The sequence below is a fragment of the Cololabis saira genome, chromosome 12 (genome assembly GCF_033807715.1).
Source record: "Cololabis saira isolate AMF1-May2022 chromosome 12, fColSai1.1, whole genome shotgun sequence".
In the NCBI taxonomy this organism is placed as follows: Eukaryota; Metazoa; Chordata; class Actinopteri; order Beloniformes; family Belonidae; genus Cololabis; species Cololabis saira.
The window spans coordinates 9,114,599-9,130,955 of NC_084598.1; the positions used below are offsets into that span (position 1 = coordinate 9,114,599).

Here is a 16,357-nt window from a genome sequence, read left to right on the forward strand (position 1 = left end):
ACTCGTGTGTACATACGTGTGTAGACGTGTTAAAGAGGTAAAGCCACAGATTTGTTTTCTTTATTGTTGTAATCTGTGCTTTAAATGAATCTGACATTGTTTAATATAAAACAGACTGATTTATTGCTTGTGTAGATGAAAAATACATGAGAACAGGGCCTTGAAAAAATAATAGCATATTAAATCGCAATCGCAATATTGAGGAAAAAAATTGCAATTAGATTATTTTTCAAAAATCGTTCAGCCCTAGTTTTACGTCTCATTTATTCATTCACACACGCACTAATATACTTGGGAAACAGTTTAGGCACCAAATATAATATATTTAATTTTCTCAGATGGCAAAAATAAGAACTTTATTGATCCCACATAGGAGTAATTCATGTTATATCAGCAGAACAAGGTAGTGTCGAAAAACAATATATATCCCCCCTCAAAAAAATAAGAAAAATAGAGAAACATATTTTCTCATCAACAAAACATATTTTACATTTTCCAAGTAACAAAATAACATATTTGAACCATTTTTCGGACAATAAAATAACATTTGAACCATTTTTCAGACAATGAAATAACATTTGAACCATCTTTCAGACAATTAAATAACATGTTTTGTTGATGAGAAAATATGTTTCTCTGTTTTTCTTTTGTGAGGGGGGAGCACACAGTCACAAAGACACCTGGAAGCGTTCATGCTTATGACCACAGAGAAAGATCCTCATGTCCCTTGACAATGACAGAGTTGCAAAAAAAGGGACCTTTGAAGAAACTCTTTATCCCCAAACATTGAGAAAAATGACATTGCTGGTTTGTTTTTTTAGGTTAGTATTCAACCTTCATTTCTATGTGAGTATTCAAGTTAAACTGTATATTTACAGCCTCTTTACATTGTGATCTATCATAACTCTGTATCATGTCGCAACTTAAAGGAAAGTCTCTTGGCGCCATGGCCGAAACCGAACAGGAAGTCAGCCATTTTGAACATTTTGAATTAATCGTGTAATTTTGGCGCAATTTATGCCATTTCTTCGGTCATTAATACGGCCCGAACCGTAACGTGCACCCAGGTGTGTTATACATCAAAACGTGCGTCTCTATCCTCCGACACCACGCATTACTTTTCTCTTTCAAAAGCGTTACCGTGGCGACGCTAGACGGCAAAAAGCGCGCCCACCCTTCATCTGATTGGTTCAGACAGAAAAAACTTTGCGCCTCAAGCCCCATAATACGGTTTGACGTACATGAACAAAAATCGGTACACACCTGTATCATGTCGCAACTTAAAGAAAAGCCAGGCCTGTCGATACATTTGATATTTCATAGTTTGCATTAATGGGCGTGGCCTAACGGCTCAACGGCGCCCACTAGAATACTTTTCTCTGCCATAACTTTTGAAAGGTTTGACATAAAGAGTCGTGGGTGGTGTCATGGGACTCGGTATTGAGTCCTTGACCATAATTGGCGAAAATTAGCCCCGCCCCTTCTTCTGATTGGTTGTCCCTATTTCCTGCTATAACATTTGAATGTTTTGACATAGAGAGTCGTGGGTGGTGTCATCAGACTCTGTAATGAGTCCTTGAGCTTCTTTGGCCTTAATTAGCCCCGCCCCTTCTTCTGATTCGTTGCCCCGATTTTCTGCTATAACTTTTGAATGGTTTGACATAGAGAGTCGTGGGTGGTGTCATCAGATTCTGTATGGAGTCCTTGACTTTCATTGGCCTGAATTAGCCCCGCCCCTTCTTCTGATTGGTTGTCCCTTTTTTCTGCTATAACTTTTGAATGGTTTTACATAGGAAGTCGTGGGTGGTGTCATTTCTGATATGCTTATGGGGGGCGGTGGCCGTGAGTGCGAGGGCCCGTTCATCGCTGCTTGCAGCTTTAATTCAGATTGAGACACTGAGTGATTATTTTCCACTCACCTGCCAAACAGATGCTCCAAAGCAAAAGAAATGTCTTATTGTCCATCATGTTTGACTGTGTCCACTGCTGTCTGTCATCGGCTGCCGCCAGATAAGTAGAGGTGAAAAACATTGTTTTGCATTGACTCCTCCTCATAAGAATAATAATAATAATACATTTTATTTGTATGGCGCCTTTCAAGACACTCAAGGTCGCCTGACAGAGCAAGAAATACAACAGTAGAAATACAAATTACAACAGTAAAAAACAAGTAAAAAAAAATGTAACACATTGTCGACAGCAGAGTCTAATCCTAATCATAAGAAGGATTAAATTTCTTTAGATTTTGGACTATCACACTGAAAAACTGTGGAATTTGAAGTTCTTCATCTTAAATATTGTTAAACAGAATTTAATTAGTTCCTTTAACAACTTACTGTTAGTTAAAGGTTCAGTGATTGCAATGTAAGAGAGCTGTGGGACAGATGAAACACTTTTTAGCCCCTATACACCCCTGTACACACACACACACACACACACACACACACACACACACACACACACACACACACACACACACACACACACACACACACACACACACACACAGTGTGTCTGAAAAATGGTTATTTGCACATCCAGAAATATAGTAAAATCATTTTGAAATGAAAACTGTAAAAGTATAAAAATATCACAACATTTTAGTTTTCCATTAATTCCTAAAAATTACTGTAATATGAAAATATTTACATTCATGTTAAAAAAAAACATAGTGTCATACAAAGTGTTTAGGAAAAATGTTTTCACTCTTTCTTGTAAGTAATGATACAAGTGTTTTAATGGATCATGAAAAATCAATAAGATAGAGGACAAATCTTTTTTGATGCATTTTATGTCGTTTTGTATAGTTCCTGGAAAAGTATTTTTCTCACTCGGTTGTGTTAAAAAACTCAAAACCCAACACAAACTCTGAATCTTGTTCTTTCTTGATTATCGATGCTAAGGGTTGTCCAGGATCTCCTCCATTTTATGAATTGATGTATTAATCTACATTAATCTACAGATGTATTCATTTATTAATTGTGTATTTACTTGTACTTTACTTTACTTGTTTCTGCTGAAGTGAAACCGTTGTCACGTCTGATTGTGCAGTGTTTTTGAAGAAATAATTGTATAAAGTATTCTTTTCCTCTCATCACGATACAGACAAACCACAAAAACGGTTTCCACACTTGGTGTTCAGTCGTCAGTAATCAGGCTGTTTGATGTCTTTTGTCATTTCTACATTAACTATAAATGAATTCCATAAAGAAAAGTGTTCAACTATCCAAAAATATTCCAAGTTAGAAAAGATAATTAGATTGTTTTTCATTTTTTTGTCCCAAATCAGTTTCACATTTACACTCACATTAAATAAGTAAACATATAAGTAAAAACATATTACATGTAAGTAAATAAATAAACTCTTGAAAAGTTGCTTTCTCAAGGAACTCTTTTAGAAACCATATATCATTGTGTGGGTTTATGATTGTGAGCAATTTTATTTTTGTTTCGTGAATGCAAAAGCTAATGCAACATTGTTTCATATTTTGTATCATTGTTTTAATTCCTATTTTATCTCATTGATGTCAAATAATGATTTCAGTTGCTGTTCATTTAGACTCCTTAAAAAAGGAGAGATTGTGATGGACTGGCGACCTGTCCAGGGTGTTCCCCTGCCTCTCGCCTGAAATTAGCTGGGATAGACTCCAGCAGACCCCCGTCACCCTGCAAAGGATAAAAGCAGGTATAAAAAATGGATGGATGGATGGAAAAAAGGAGAGAGAGTGTTCATCATCCTGGAGCTGGAGATGAGATGTTGATGCTCCACACAAAGAAACAGATCAGTCAGCAGGGCAGAAGTTCACTACAAACTGTATATGCATCAGGATATCAGGGGAGGAGATGTGTCAACCGTCCAACTGTCTCTGATTATCATAATTAGTATTCTGCTTTATGTCGGTATGAGCCTTTAGTTTAATCCAGTCTTCAAAGCCACACTAGAAAAATCAGAGAGATGGCATGTCATTTTGCCAGATACGTCACATTGGTTAGATCTCCACATTTGCACTTCATATATAAAAAAGATTTTAAAGTTATCATTTGTTTTGAGTGTGTAATTTAGCGCTACAAACAAGACTTTTAATCTTGGACTGATTTAAAATGAATAGTGATGCGAGGGCTCCTCCTGTGGTGGATTCATGTGTTCAGGCTCTGAGGTTTTTGTTCAGGTCTGGAGATGTTTGTGTCACTGTGACTCTCTGGCACAGAAATACACAGCAGAGTCTTCAGGCTGCATGTTCTGTCCATTCAGAGTCACTGTTTTACTGGAAGTGTCCAAGTCAATACTGAACTTGGTTTTCAGTGAATCTTTGTAGAAAGAGTCTCCAGTATATTTCATCCCAATCCATTCCAGTCCTTTCCCTGCTGGTTGTCTGATCCAAGCTGTCCGGGCGCTGCTGAGAGAATAAGAGACCTGACAGCTGATGGTCAGACGATGACCTGGCTGCACAGTCACAGAGGCCGGCTGAGTCAGCTGTTCACACTTCACACCTGTGGAGGAAAACATGTTGTATATTTAATAAGTAATAACAGGAATAAGTCGGTGTGTTTGTCTGTGAGACTCACATGATCCAGCAGCCAGCAGCAGCAGCAGAGCTACAGAGAACATGTTGCTGCTGAAGTTGATCTGAGAGGAACTTATGAGATCGAGTCTTTATACGAGTCTCAGAGGAAGTTCAGTTTGCATATTAATACCAGTGTATCAGTTATTCAGTTATGTTTCCTCAAAGTGAATTATCATAGAAAAAAAATCATCCTTAAGCTGAAGTCAAAAACCTTTGTTCTTTTGATAACCATTGATATTTATTTCATTTTTTATTTTTCTTTAGAACATTAATATTCAGTTAATTCAACATTGTTTTTATTACTGAGTCTTCTAACTTATATAAATTAAAACTGGAAGAACTCAATTTCACTTCATATGAAAATAGCACGTATATATAAAAAAAGAAGAAATGAAAATACAATAATTGTAAACACAACAGAGAACCTGTTATGGTTCTGGTTCTCTGGGTTTTGTTGTAGTGGCCTTGAACCCGTTGACATCCGTCATGCTGTTCTGCCACGTAATCATGACCATCGATCCAGATGTTCAGTGATGTGAAGCAGCTTTAGTTTTTCTAATCAACTATGTTTTTGATATTTTCTTCAGGTATTGTTGTTGAATTTGAGATATTGATGTCTCAAAGTTTTATTTGATAAAAACTTTATACTGTTTTATACAGCTTCTAATGTAGTTAATATGTTTTCATAATATTGTGCAACCCTAAATTACTCATATCTGTGTGTGTCTAGATATGTTTGCTCTGTATAAATGTATGTACATTTATGCATTTATGGGTATGCATGCGTTTGTGTGTATTTATAATTAAAAATGAACACTTTTGATTCAAAAAAAAGGTTTTACCAAAAACCAACACCTGTTAGACACTGAAAAAAAACCCAGGAAATCTAAAACCACAACATCAGATGTTCTTAATGTGTTTTTGTTCATGTCATCTAAACTGTTACCATCTCCTGCCACCTTTGGGTCTGAGAGAGGTTTTTGTTCAGCATCTCTGCTTACATTAACTGCTGTGTATTTGGCACAGTAATACACAGCAGAGTCGTCTGGTTTTAAGGTGGACAGTCTCAGATAAATCAGGCTGTTGCTGTTGTCTCTGGTGATTTCTATACGTCCTTGCAAACTGCTGGAATAAACCATTTTACTTGCATCATTCCAAATCGTCCCTATCCATTCCAGTGCTTTTCCCTCATGTTGTCTGATCCAGTTCATCGCATAACGGCTGAAATTAAATCCAGTTCCTCTGCAGGAAAGACTGAGGGTTTCCTGAGGCATTTTCACCACTGAAGTGGAGGGAATGGACTCGAGAGCCTGGCCATTCAAACCTGACAAAGTACCAGAGATGGAAAGATACTGGTAAAAATGCGTATAACAAAAAGACCAGTGTATAACAACACATTGTAACTTACAGGGTAGACAGAGCGCTGTCAGCAGGAGACACAATCTGACCATCATCTTGGAACTAAAGATGTGTGTAAAGTGCTTCCCTTTAATGAAGAAGACAGTCAGTCAGTGGGAGGACAGAAGTACGTCATCTGCATTTACACTGGATTTGAAGGAGGAGATGCAAATTTTACTGGTGCAAATATCATTCAAATGATTTATTTTTTTATTTAAAACTTTTTTTGTCAATAAAAAAAGTACATTATTGTAAAAAAATGTACACGTTTTTACAGCATAAGGACAATATAATATATGAACTCTGGATGGAGATAGTTTCAGTTTTTACTGTTGTTCACTAATTGATGTTTATGATAAGTGAAAGCTGATGCTTTATGTGAGTTAAACAAATATACCACATCTACAGTTACATGAACAGATATTTTGTTTTTATCGACTTGATGCTTTGATATAGCAAAGCGGCACAAAAGTCAACAATAATCTATTATATATGGTTACTTTTAACTAAATAACCAAATACGGTAACTAAATATGTATAACTATATATATATATATATATAATTTTATTTTTTTCATGACATATTGCCTGCACAATTTAAAGAAAAAAAAAGTAAATTGTAAAGTGTCTGTTTCTTTTTCAGGCCAATATAACATTGTCAAACTCTGAACAAATTATAAATGTGTCTTGTTGGTATCAGAATCAAAAATGTGCGTTTCCTCTCTTCCCTTCTCATTTATGTCAGATCTATGATGGACCAGTGACCTAAGCAGGTGGATCTGCCTCCTGATCAATAAAACTTCAAAACCAATTCACTTTAGTTGGCTAAAGATTAGTTTACATAGTCTTGTTTACATAGTCTTTGCATGTGTGCACTTTTACGGAGCTGCTGCCTAATCTCATTGTACCAGTATAATGATAATAAAGGCTTTCTATTCTATTCTATTCTAAAAATAATAACAAACTTTCAAAAATGCACTACTTGAGTTTTAGTGTCAGATGTGAAAATGTTGTACTTGTCATTTTGAGTGTTTCAATGATGTTGAAGTCAACCATAAAACCTGCGAACATCTGAAGTGTTCAACATTAACTGGTGTTTGTTTCTAACAAGAACTCGTCACTGATTCATTGACTTTCGTGAGTAATTAATAAACCATTTAGTTTTTGATGAACACTTATGAAGGTGTGTACTACTACAACTACTATTACCATGAATACTACTACTACTAATAATAATAATACAAATAATAATAATAATAATAATAATAATAATCATCATCATAATATCATACTACATACTACTACTTTGATTAAGATAGTAACATTGTGTGGGAAACATATGATGTTTTTTTTTTTTTAATATGACAAACATGAACATCAAGACGCATGTTTGTCATTTGTTAAATATTGTTTTAAAAACTTCAGAGCAGCTGACTTTTTCTTTCATTTTCATTTTTTTAACCTGCATCTTCATGGTCATGTCAGTTGTTTTAGCTTGTGTCTACTTTTATCCGTATATGAAACCGAGCACCTCAAAATACACTGAATACTCAGAAGTTTCTGCATAAGGTAATTTACAGAATAAAATGCATGTTTAAGTCTCTACAATCAACTTTATTTCTATAGCACTTATCACAGATAAAAATCCCAAAGTGCTATACAATAAAAAGCGGAGCAGGATGAAAGAAAATGTATAAAACAGACAGGGATTAAGAACATAAAAAAGAAATAAAAGAGCAAAATGAAACAGTTTAAAAAATTGCTAAATCAAAGTTATTCAGTCAACTAAAAGCTTGCCCAAATAGAGAGGTTAAAGACTAAAGAGACCGTTCAGACTACATGTGGTTTTTGTGCAGGTCTAGAGGTGATTTGTGACACTGTGCGGCAACGGACACAATAATACACAGCTGTGTCTTCAGGCTGCAGATTCTGTCCTGTTATTGTCGCTGTTCCAGCAGAAGAGTCTCTGCTGTAGCTGAACTTGTTTTTCAGAGCATTATTTTGATAAAAATCTCCTCCATCTCCAACTCCACCCCACTTATGAAAGATCCAGTCCATTGGTTTTCCTTCACGCTGTCTGATCCAGCCTGTTGCATAGCTGTTATCAGTCAGAGAATAACCCGAGACCCGACAGTTGATGCTCAAAGACTGTCCAGGCCGAACAAGCTCTGATTCTGGCTGGATGAGATCAATACTGTACACACCTGCAGAAACACAAACCAACATCATCTCCATCACTCATCTGAATAATTAATGTTTCTAAAGTACTTATTATTGTGATTCCACTGAAATCTCCTCACAGGATCCAGCTGCCAGCAGCAGCATCAGAGCTACAGAGAACATGGTTGATGCTGAAGAACGAGGTGAAGTCTGCCGTCCTCTCTCTCACTGACACACACACTTCACTTCCTTATCAGTAACAGCTGTTTGCATATTGTTGAATAAATAACTACATTTACATCCAATTATAATTATACATTATTTCCATGTTCTGTTTAGCTCTTGACTTTGCAGGACTAGAGAAACAGTTGAGTACTCAAGTACTGAGTAACTTGTACATTAAAGTGAAGTGGAATAATTTATTCTGGTGGTGATTTGTCAGTACTGTGTAGAATATTATAGTCTTCATAAGCTTTTGACAAAATCCAGCTGTACACTTGGATAAATGTATTGAATGTTAAGTTTTAGATGACATGTAATTTATTTGTCATCTGACTGTCTATATAAGTGCTAATTTATATTTTTTATATAGATTTTGGCTGACGAGAAAGTTGTTTAACACAATATCAGTAGCATCAAGTGTAACTGACTGTATCTCAAAACACCATTATTACAGTCATTAATGTTCTGTGTAACTATCTATAGTAACTATACAGAAAGGAAATTAAGCTTTAAACATCAAGTTACTTCAAACCAGGTTATCAGCAGATTTTATGTCATTAAATGCTCTAGTAGTTAATAATGTATGAAAACAATGCAATAACAATGTAATTACGTTTCTGTTGTTGTATTTACGCAGTAACTTCAAGTGTCATCATGTGTTAAATTAGAGTTACTTTGTTGTTACTTTAATGAAAAAAATCTCAACTTGTTTGAGCTTTTATGTTCTGACCAGAACACTGACGTCCTCAAACCAGTAATTGTTGCTCATTCCTCCATCCAGACTGGAAAACAAAGGTGAGTCTTTTCAGCCGTGAACTTTGACCTGTAGAACACTTGATCTTTCTTCATAGGAGCTGGACGGAAACGTATCATCTGAAAACAACTCAAAAAACCTTATTTTACTATCTAGCATTTAGTCCTGCTTGAATGGGATATTTTAACCTTTAATGTGTAAACAACAGAGGTGTCAAGTAACGAAGTACAAATACTTTGTTACCTTACTTAAGTAGAAATTTTGGTTATCAATACTTCACTGGAGTAATTATTTTTCAGACGACTTTTTACTTTTACTCCTTACATTTTCACGCAATTATCTGTACTTTTTACTCCTTACATTTTAAAAACAGCCTCGTTACTCTATTTCATTTCGGCCTTTAAAAAAACACTATCCAGTTAAATTGCTCCATCCGGATACAGTGAATGTGGTTGTGGTTGTTTCAGATGTTCTTGTCCAGTTTTGTTCTTACATCCGTTCCCTCAGATTCCTGCAACTAAACTTGGATGTACATTCCAATAAAGGTTAGGATAAATGATAACATGCCTCTGAAGTTTGACTTTTTGCACCATTACAATATTTATAGGCAACTAGTCATCATATCTCCTGCTCTCTGAAACACATGTTAATGCTCAATAGTACACATATATGGTTCTTTAATATATTTGCATTATACTAAGATGCATTCATTTTCAATGGCTTTTGTCCTTAATGGCTTTTTTCCCCCTTACATTACTTTTACTTTTATACTTTAAGTAATTTTGAAACCAGTACCTTTATACTTTTACTTGAGTAAAAAACTTGAGTTGATACTTCAACTTCTACAGGAGTATTTTTAAACTCTAGTATCTATACTTCTACCTGAGTAATGAATGTGAATACTTTTGACACCTCTGGTAAACAAGGTGCATTTTTTTACGGTACATGATTTCATCTCTCTACTGTATTTCTATTTATTTGTCTGTATATAGTTTCATGATTGTTGATACAGTTTGTGTAGCATTTTCATCAACTGCATTTTATGTCAACAAACTGAAATAAACTTGACTGCTGGTGAAAAAACAAAACAAAACAGATATTTATCAGAATAAGTACAGTATGATGTTAAAACTGCAAAGATCCAAATGACGATGGAAAAAAGAGGAAGGAGTTTTTGTACGAGTTTCCTGCTTATGTCTCTAACTGTGTCTCTTCTGGCACAGAAATACACAGCAGAGTCTTCAGGCTGCATGTTCTGTCCATTCAGAGTCACTGTTTTACTGGAAGCGCCCAAGTCAATACTGAACTTGGTTTTCAGTGAGTCTTTGTAGTAAGAAGCTCCAGTAACTTTCATCCCGATCCATTCCGGTCCTTTCCCTGCTGGTTGTCTGATCCAAGCTGTGTAGTAGCTGGCGAGAGAATAAGAGACCTGACAGCTGATGGTCAGACGATGACCTGGCTGCACAGTCACAGAGGCCGGCTGAGTCAGCTGTTCACACTTGACACCTGGGGAAGATAAATATCAATGTGTTGAATATAGACGGAGCGTAAAGCAGCTATCAGTCATATCATCAGATGTCAGCTTCTCTGTCTCAGTGAGACTCACATCCAGCGGCCAGCAGCAGCAGAGCTACAGAGAACATGTTGTTGTAGTGACGGTGATCTGACGGGAACTTCTCTGGTTTTACTGCAAATGACAGCAGGAATCAAGACTTTATATGAGACGTAGAGGAAGTTCAGTTTGCATGAGGAAGAATATGAGCACATTAAACCTCCCAGCACAATTCCAGCAGCTTTGATGCAAATGTTTACAGAGACACATCAATGAAATAAGTTAATCCTGAAATGTTTCATCTTTTCATGTACTTTATTCATAATTTTGCATACAATTTAATAAGGTAAGGATATAGGTTTTATTTGGATAAATATGATATTGGCCCGGTTTCCCAGATCAGTTAAGTAGCTCTTAACAGCGAAAGACTTCTTTCACAGGCTCCTTAAGATGGTTCGAAAGAAGTCTTTCGCTGTTAAGAGCTACTTAACTGATCTGGGAAACCGGGCCATTATCTGTTTACTTCTGTGACTGTTAGATGAGATCCTGGTGTTTTCTGAGAGAAGTTGCAGCATTTGATGACTGAAGATTAAAACATGATGATCCCTGTCAGAGCCCTGGAGCTTTTTTTACCCTTTCCCTGCATTTGTTTGTTGAGTGTACTGCTGCTGCACAAAGCGAATTTCCCCACTGAGGGATGAATAAAGGACAATATAATCTAATTCAAGTACAGAGACCCATCACAAGATTGTCAAATGAATGACAGAAGAAAAATATAATTGTGTGACAACAAAGACTTGATTCGTAATCTCTGTTCAAGACAGAATTCATAAAAAAAGATTTTAAAACAGAACTTGTAAAAGACAAAATAAAATCAGTTATAGTTATGATGTAAAATAATCGCTTATCTTCTTAAATCAGGGTCTTAACCAAAGACAAAGTTTTTTTTTCATCTTACAATTTAGAAGCAATAAGAAGAAAAACCTTTATCAAAGCAACCTACATATATGACTTTTGAACATTTTAGTGAACTTTGAACTAAAAAGACCAAGCTGCAGTCAGATTCATATGAACCGTTTCTGTTAAAGTATGTCAGTTAAACAAGACTGCACCGTTTAATATCATTAGACGTGATAAAGATTTTTACTGCTCACTTTAACAGCATGTGATCATTAAAGTGGTGTGAGAGCTCTTCTGGTGGATTCATGATACTAGTGTTCAGACTCTGAGGTTTTTGTTAAAGTCTCTGTTGGTGACGCTGTAACAGTCTGGTACAGAATTACAGGGAACAGTCAGGCTGCATCTTTTTCAATTTAGAGTCACTGTGTCTCTGGAAGTGCCGAAGTCGATGCTGAACTAAGAAAAAGATTTAAGCAAATATATTAGAGCAAAGAAGATCCGATACACCCATTCCCAGTCCATTTCAGCCCGTTCACAGCAGGATGTCTGATCCAAGACGTCCAGTAGCCCAGAGAATAAGAGACCTGAGCTGATTTCAGACTATGACTCGACTGCACAGTCACAAAGATCTGTTATGTCAACTTTTTACACCTGTGGAGGAAAGTGTGCTGAATATTGAACAGTAATCTGTCGGTGTTGTTAGATGATAATGATGATATTTCTGTCTCAGTGAGACTCACCGGATCCTGCAGCAGCAGCAGATCTAGAAAGATCATATTGTTGTTCTGAAGTTGATCTGATGGGATCTTCTCTTGTTTTACTGCAAATAACATCAAGATATCAAAACTTTCTATGAGACTTAGAGACAAGAGGCAAAACAGTTTTGATGTTGTAAAATAAAAATATCATTTACACAGAAATCTTTTGGATTTTGGCCGTTTTATTTTTGTCTTTGAGTGTTTTGATGATGTTAAACTGGAGTTGGTAAATGTGACTGTAGCAATAAAATACTTTAATATTAAAATCCAAAACATAGATTTACTATTTTACTATGAATACTATAGATCAACTGTTTCAGAACAACTTCACATCCCTCTAATCTGTAATATACCCAGCGTGATGCATGTGTTTATTATTTAATACTAAATGATTGGTTTATTCATTCTTACTGTTGATTTTCTGGTAATACGTATTTTCTTGAGATCAATAACTATTACAGACAAAGACATACATACACGTTGCAGTAATTTCCATCAAATTTGAACATGTACATGTCAGCCTGTGGGAGTCTGTTAATGACTTTGAATCAGAATGTGCTGAAGCAGAGACACATGTAAAACATGTGGGACGGCTGCACTCGAGGACCAGGGTTCCCCGGCCCTGTTGTAGGGACATGGAGATGTCAGAGAGAGACAGGCAGCCTGCTGGACATGGTGTCCTGCTTTTCCTTTGCTGGTTTCCTGACCCGTAGACTGGCAGCAGCTGTGACTCCATCCTGGCAACGCCATCATAGATCTGGGACGGCTGCCACAGGGTCCCAAACCAATCTGGACATACTGTCTTCCAAATCATTCCAGAGGCGTCCAACAGTAAAACCTGATGTTCTGTCATCTCTTTAACATGTGAATTCTTGTGACTCCACAAAGTACCAAAACGCAGACAAAAACATACAGCTCAAACTCAAAAGTGCACTTTGATTAACAGTGACTTTGTGTGATACACATAGAAATGAGAAAAGTTGCAAACATCTCTTGGATTTCACGTAAAGTTGACATATATCACCGCCATAGTACAATAATTTCAGCTTGATCTGCAGCTTCAGTTGACATTTGTCCTGTTTCACACAGAGGTGTCGCTGCTACAGTTGTGGAGCTCTGTCTCCCTCTTGTGGAATACTTGGGTATTACACGTGAGTTTCAATGGGACACTGCACTGAAGTCCAGAGATAAAACATCTTTTCATGGAGGCATGTCATCGTTCAATTGATCACGAACAGTGATGTGTATTACAGAAAACGGTGTTCTCTTTATTTTTCTCAATGCAAAAGGGAAAAACTAGGAGGGCGAGAGAGAGGGAAAAAGAGAGAGAGCGCTTGTCAATGATATTTTTGTTTTATTAATGATATATGAAATACTCAGTTTCATGATTTTTACATTCATGTAAAGCATGGAAATGTGTGTATACAGTATAAACAGTTCCATGCCATAAGAGAGAGAGAAAGAAAAGGACTGACCTGAACCAAATTAATAATCATCAGTTTATCATCAACAAGTCTGTTCATGACACAGACATTTGTATCAGGGTGTGTTGAAGCAGGGATACATTTAAAACATGCAGGATACAGGATTTCCTGTCTTGACAGCAAAGAAAGTGTTGATCGTGTACGCTCATCAGAGCTCTGCTTCATTCAGTGCTGCAGCTAAAAATGCGGAATTGTAGTGCCATTTTTGCGCTGCAGGTGGTTTTGTTCATTAATGTGCATTGTCCCTTTGAATGAATAAATAAATAAATAACTTAAAAAAAGATGGGCGATTCCTCATCTTGTAAAAAATATTATTTAGTCCGGTATGCCTAATCTTAGATCATTATAACTATCTCCTCTCTTCTGGTTCTGTGCTCCATTTGTCTTGTACCCACCTGTTTCTATATTGGATAAAATTGTCAGGCAGTGTCATTTATGTCCCAGTTTTCTTGCCATAACGAGACAGCAGATTGTTGATTGACAACACCTGAGAGAGCTTGAATACAAAGAGTGTATAAAAACAGGATGATGAGTTTCATCCAGCATGAGCAGCATTTGTTTTTAGTGTAACCAGCTGTTTGAAAAGTTTATTGTTTACTGTCTTGTAGTTCTTGTTGAATGTTTGTAATTTGTGCTCATGTGCAGAGACTTGTTTCTGTTTTACTGAATCTTTGACTGTTTCTGATCTGATGGCCACTTAATCAATCTCACTTCCTGTCTTGACAGCAAAGAAAGTGTTGATCGTGTACGCTCATCAGAGCTCTGCTTCATTCAGTGCTGCAGCTAAAGATGCTGCTGTGGAGGTCTTGACTGCTCAGGGCTGCACAGTAGAGGTATCCGACCTGTATGCCATGAATTTTAAAGCCACTGCTACTGCAGAGGACATCAAAGGTACATGACAAACCAACAGATGGACTAAAAGGTTGTCTTAATCTTACTATCAGGCCCTAATGAACCCATCCACTATTTCAGGAGATGTGAAGAATGCTGAAAACTTCAGTTATCTGGAGGAGACCAGACTGGCATGTGAGGAAGGGAAGCTGTCAGATGACATCACTAAGGAGCAATCTAAACTGACGGAGGCAGACCTTGTTATCTTCCAGGTAATCTGGCTGTCAGTCATGTCTACCCAATGAAGTAAACCCTGTGTCGTACTAACTAGAACTTCTCTGTCCAGTTCCCCATGTACTGGTTCAGTGTTCCTGCAATCATGAAGGGCTGGATTGATCGTGTGCTCACAAGCGGCTTCGCCTTTTCAAAAGAGAAGCGCTACAGCCAGGGAGTCTTCAAGGTAAGGGTTGAACTGGGGTTTAAATTAGCTTTGGTATCCCTGTGCTGAACTCTACTCCTTGCAGGACAAGAAGGCCATGTTGTCCTTCACCACTGGGTCTCTTGAATCCATGTTCAGCTCAACTGGGATTAATGGAGACATGAACGTCACACTCTGGCCACTGCAGGTACAAATGTGAAATGTTCTGGACTTCCTGCAGATCATCACATGACTAAACCTGTATGTTCATTTCTGTGCAGAATGGGATCCTGCACTACTGTGGCTTCCAGGTTGTGGCCCCTCAGGTCTTCTGGGCTCCTTCTTGTGCTACTCCTGAAGCCCGCGGCTGCATGCTGGAGGGCTGGCGCACACGTCTGCAAGGTCTCCTGGAGGAGAAGCCTCTGTCCTTCATTCCCTTGGACTGCTTTGATGACAAGGCTTTCCAGCTGAAGCCTGAAGTACACAAGGAGCATGACAGCAAGGAGTTTGGGCTGACGGTGGGCATCCACCTGGGCAAACCACTCCCACCCCACAGCCAGATGAAAGCAGGGTGCTGAAGTTGTGATTTAATTAAAGATGATTTGTTCTAACTCTAGTAATGGTATTGAAGCTGTTTTTGTAAACCTTGGTGTCCATTGAACCCTAGTTGGCATCTCTCTGGAGTAACTATAGTTTCTAATGGCTGCAAAAGTTTCAACATGAGTAGCCGTCGGTGAAATGTCTGAAGTTATATAATGGTGTGATCCAGAAACAAATGCATAAAACTTTAAACTAGACATTGGCAGACAGCTTATACTCATTATTCTCACATTCATAAAGAACTGGCTACTTGGCAAATTGCCTGTATTTTTCAACATTGAGGTACTTCTACTCCCTAGTTGGCAGGAGGAAAATTGCAGTAATTTCAATTACAAGCATTTACTGAAGTACCTACATTGGTGTGAAGAAAATGTAAGGACGGATCTTTAAATGAGCTTTAAACGTTGAGCGCAACATTGAGACATTTAAGTGGTTGAAGCCCAAGTTTCCAAATGTTGTTCTTACAATCTCTGACCAACGTGCACGGTGTATATTGTACCGTCAGAGGTGTCGCTGCTATTGTGGAGCTCTGTCTCCCTCTTGTGGAACATTTGGGTATTACACGTGAGTTTAGATGGGACACTGCACTGACGTCCGGAGATAAAACAAATTTTCATGGAGGCATGACATTCAATTAATCATGAACAGTGATCTGTATTACAGAAAACTGTTCTTATTTTTTCAGTGCAAAAGTCGGAAGAGAAGAATTTCAATT

The 16,357-nt window shown here is 37.3% G+C and overlaps 1 protein-coding gene and 2 gene segments (V, D, J or C); 1 reads left to right on the plus strand and 2 right to left on the minus strand.

Moving 5' to 3' along the window:
* Positions 1-4,186: 4,186 nt before the first annotated feature.
* On the minus strand, positions 4,187-4,609 carry LOC133456791 (Ig heavy chain V region 5A-like). The segment is given in 2 exon segments: positions 4,187-4,491; positions 4,567-4,609. Coding segments are annotated over 2 exon segments (348 nt in total).
* A 3,495-nt stretch (positions 4,610-8,104) lies between these two features.
* On the minus strand, positions 8,105-10,742 carry LOC133456199 (Ig heavy chain V region 5A-like). The segment is given in 3 exon segments: positions 8,105-8,167; positions 10,280-10,605; positions 10,706-10,742. Coding segments are annotated over 3 exon segments (426 nt in total).
* Positions 10,743-12,891: 2,149 nt separating this feature from the next.
* LOC133456200 (ribosyldihydronicotinamide dehydrogenase [quinone]-like) lies at positions 12,892-15,620 on the plus strand. Its single transcript, XM_061734652.1, has 6 exons — positions 12,892-13,140; positions 14,516-14,684; positions 14,766-14,896; positions 14,971-15,084; positions 15,149-15,250; positions 15,324-15,620. Exons 1-6 carry the CDS (start codon positions 12,892-12,894, stop codon positions 15,618-15,620), a joined length of 1,062 nt encoding a protein of 353 aa, XP_061590636.1.
* The last annotated feature ends 737 nt before the right edge of the window (positions 15,621-16,357 follow it).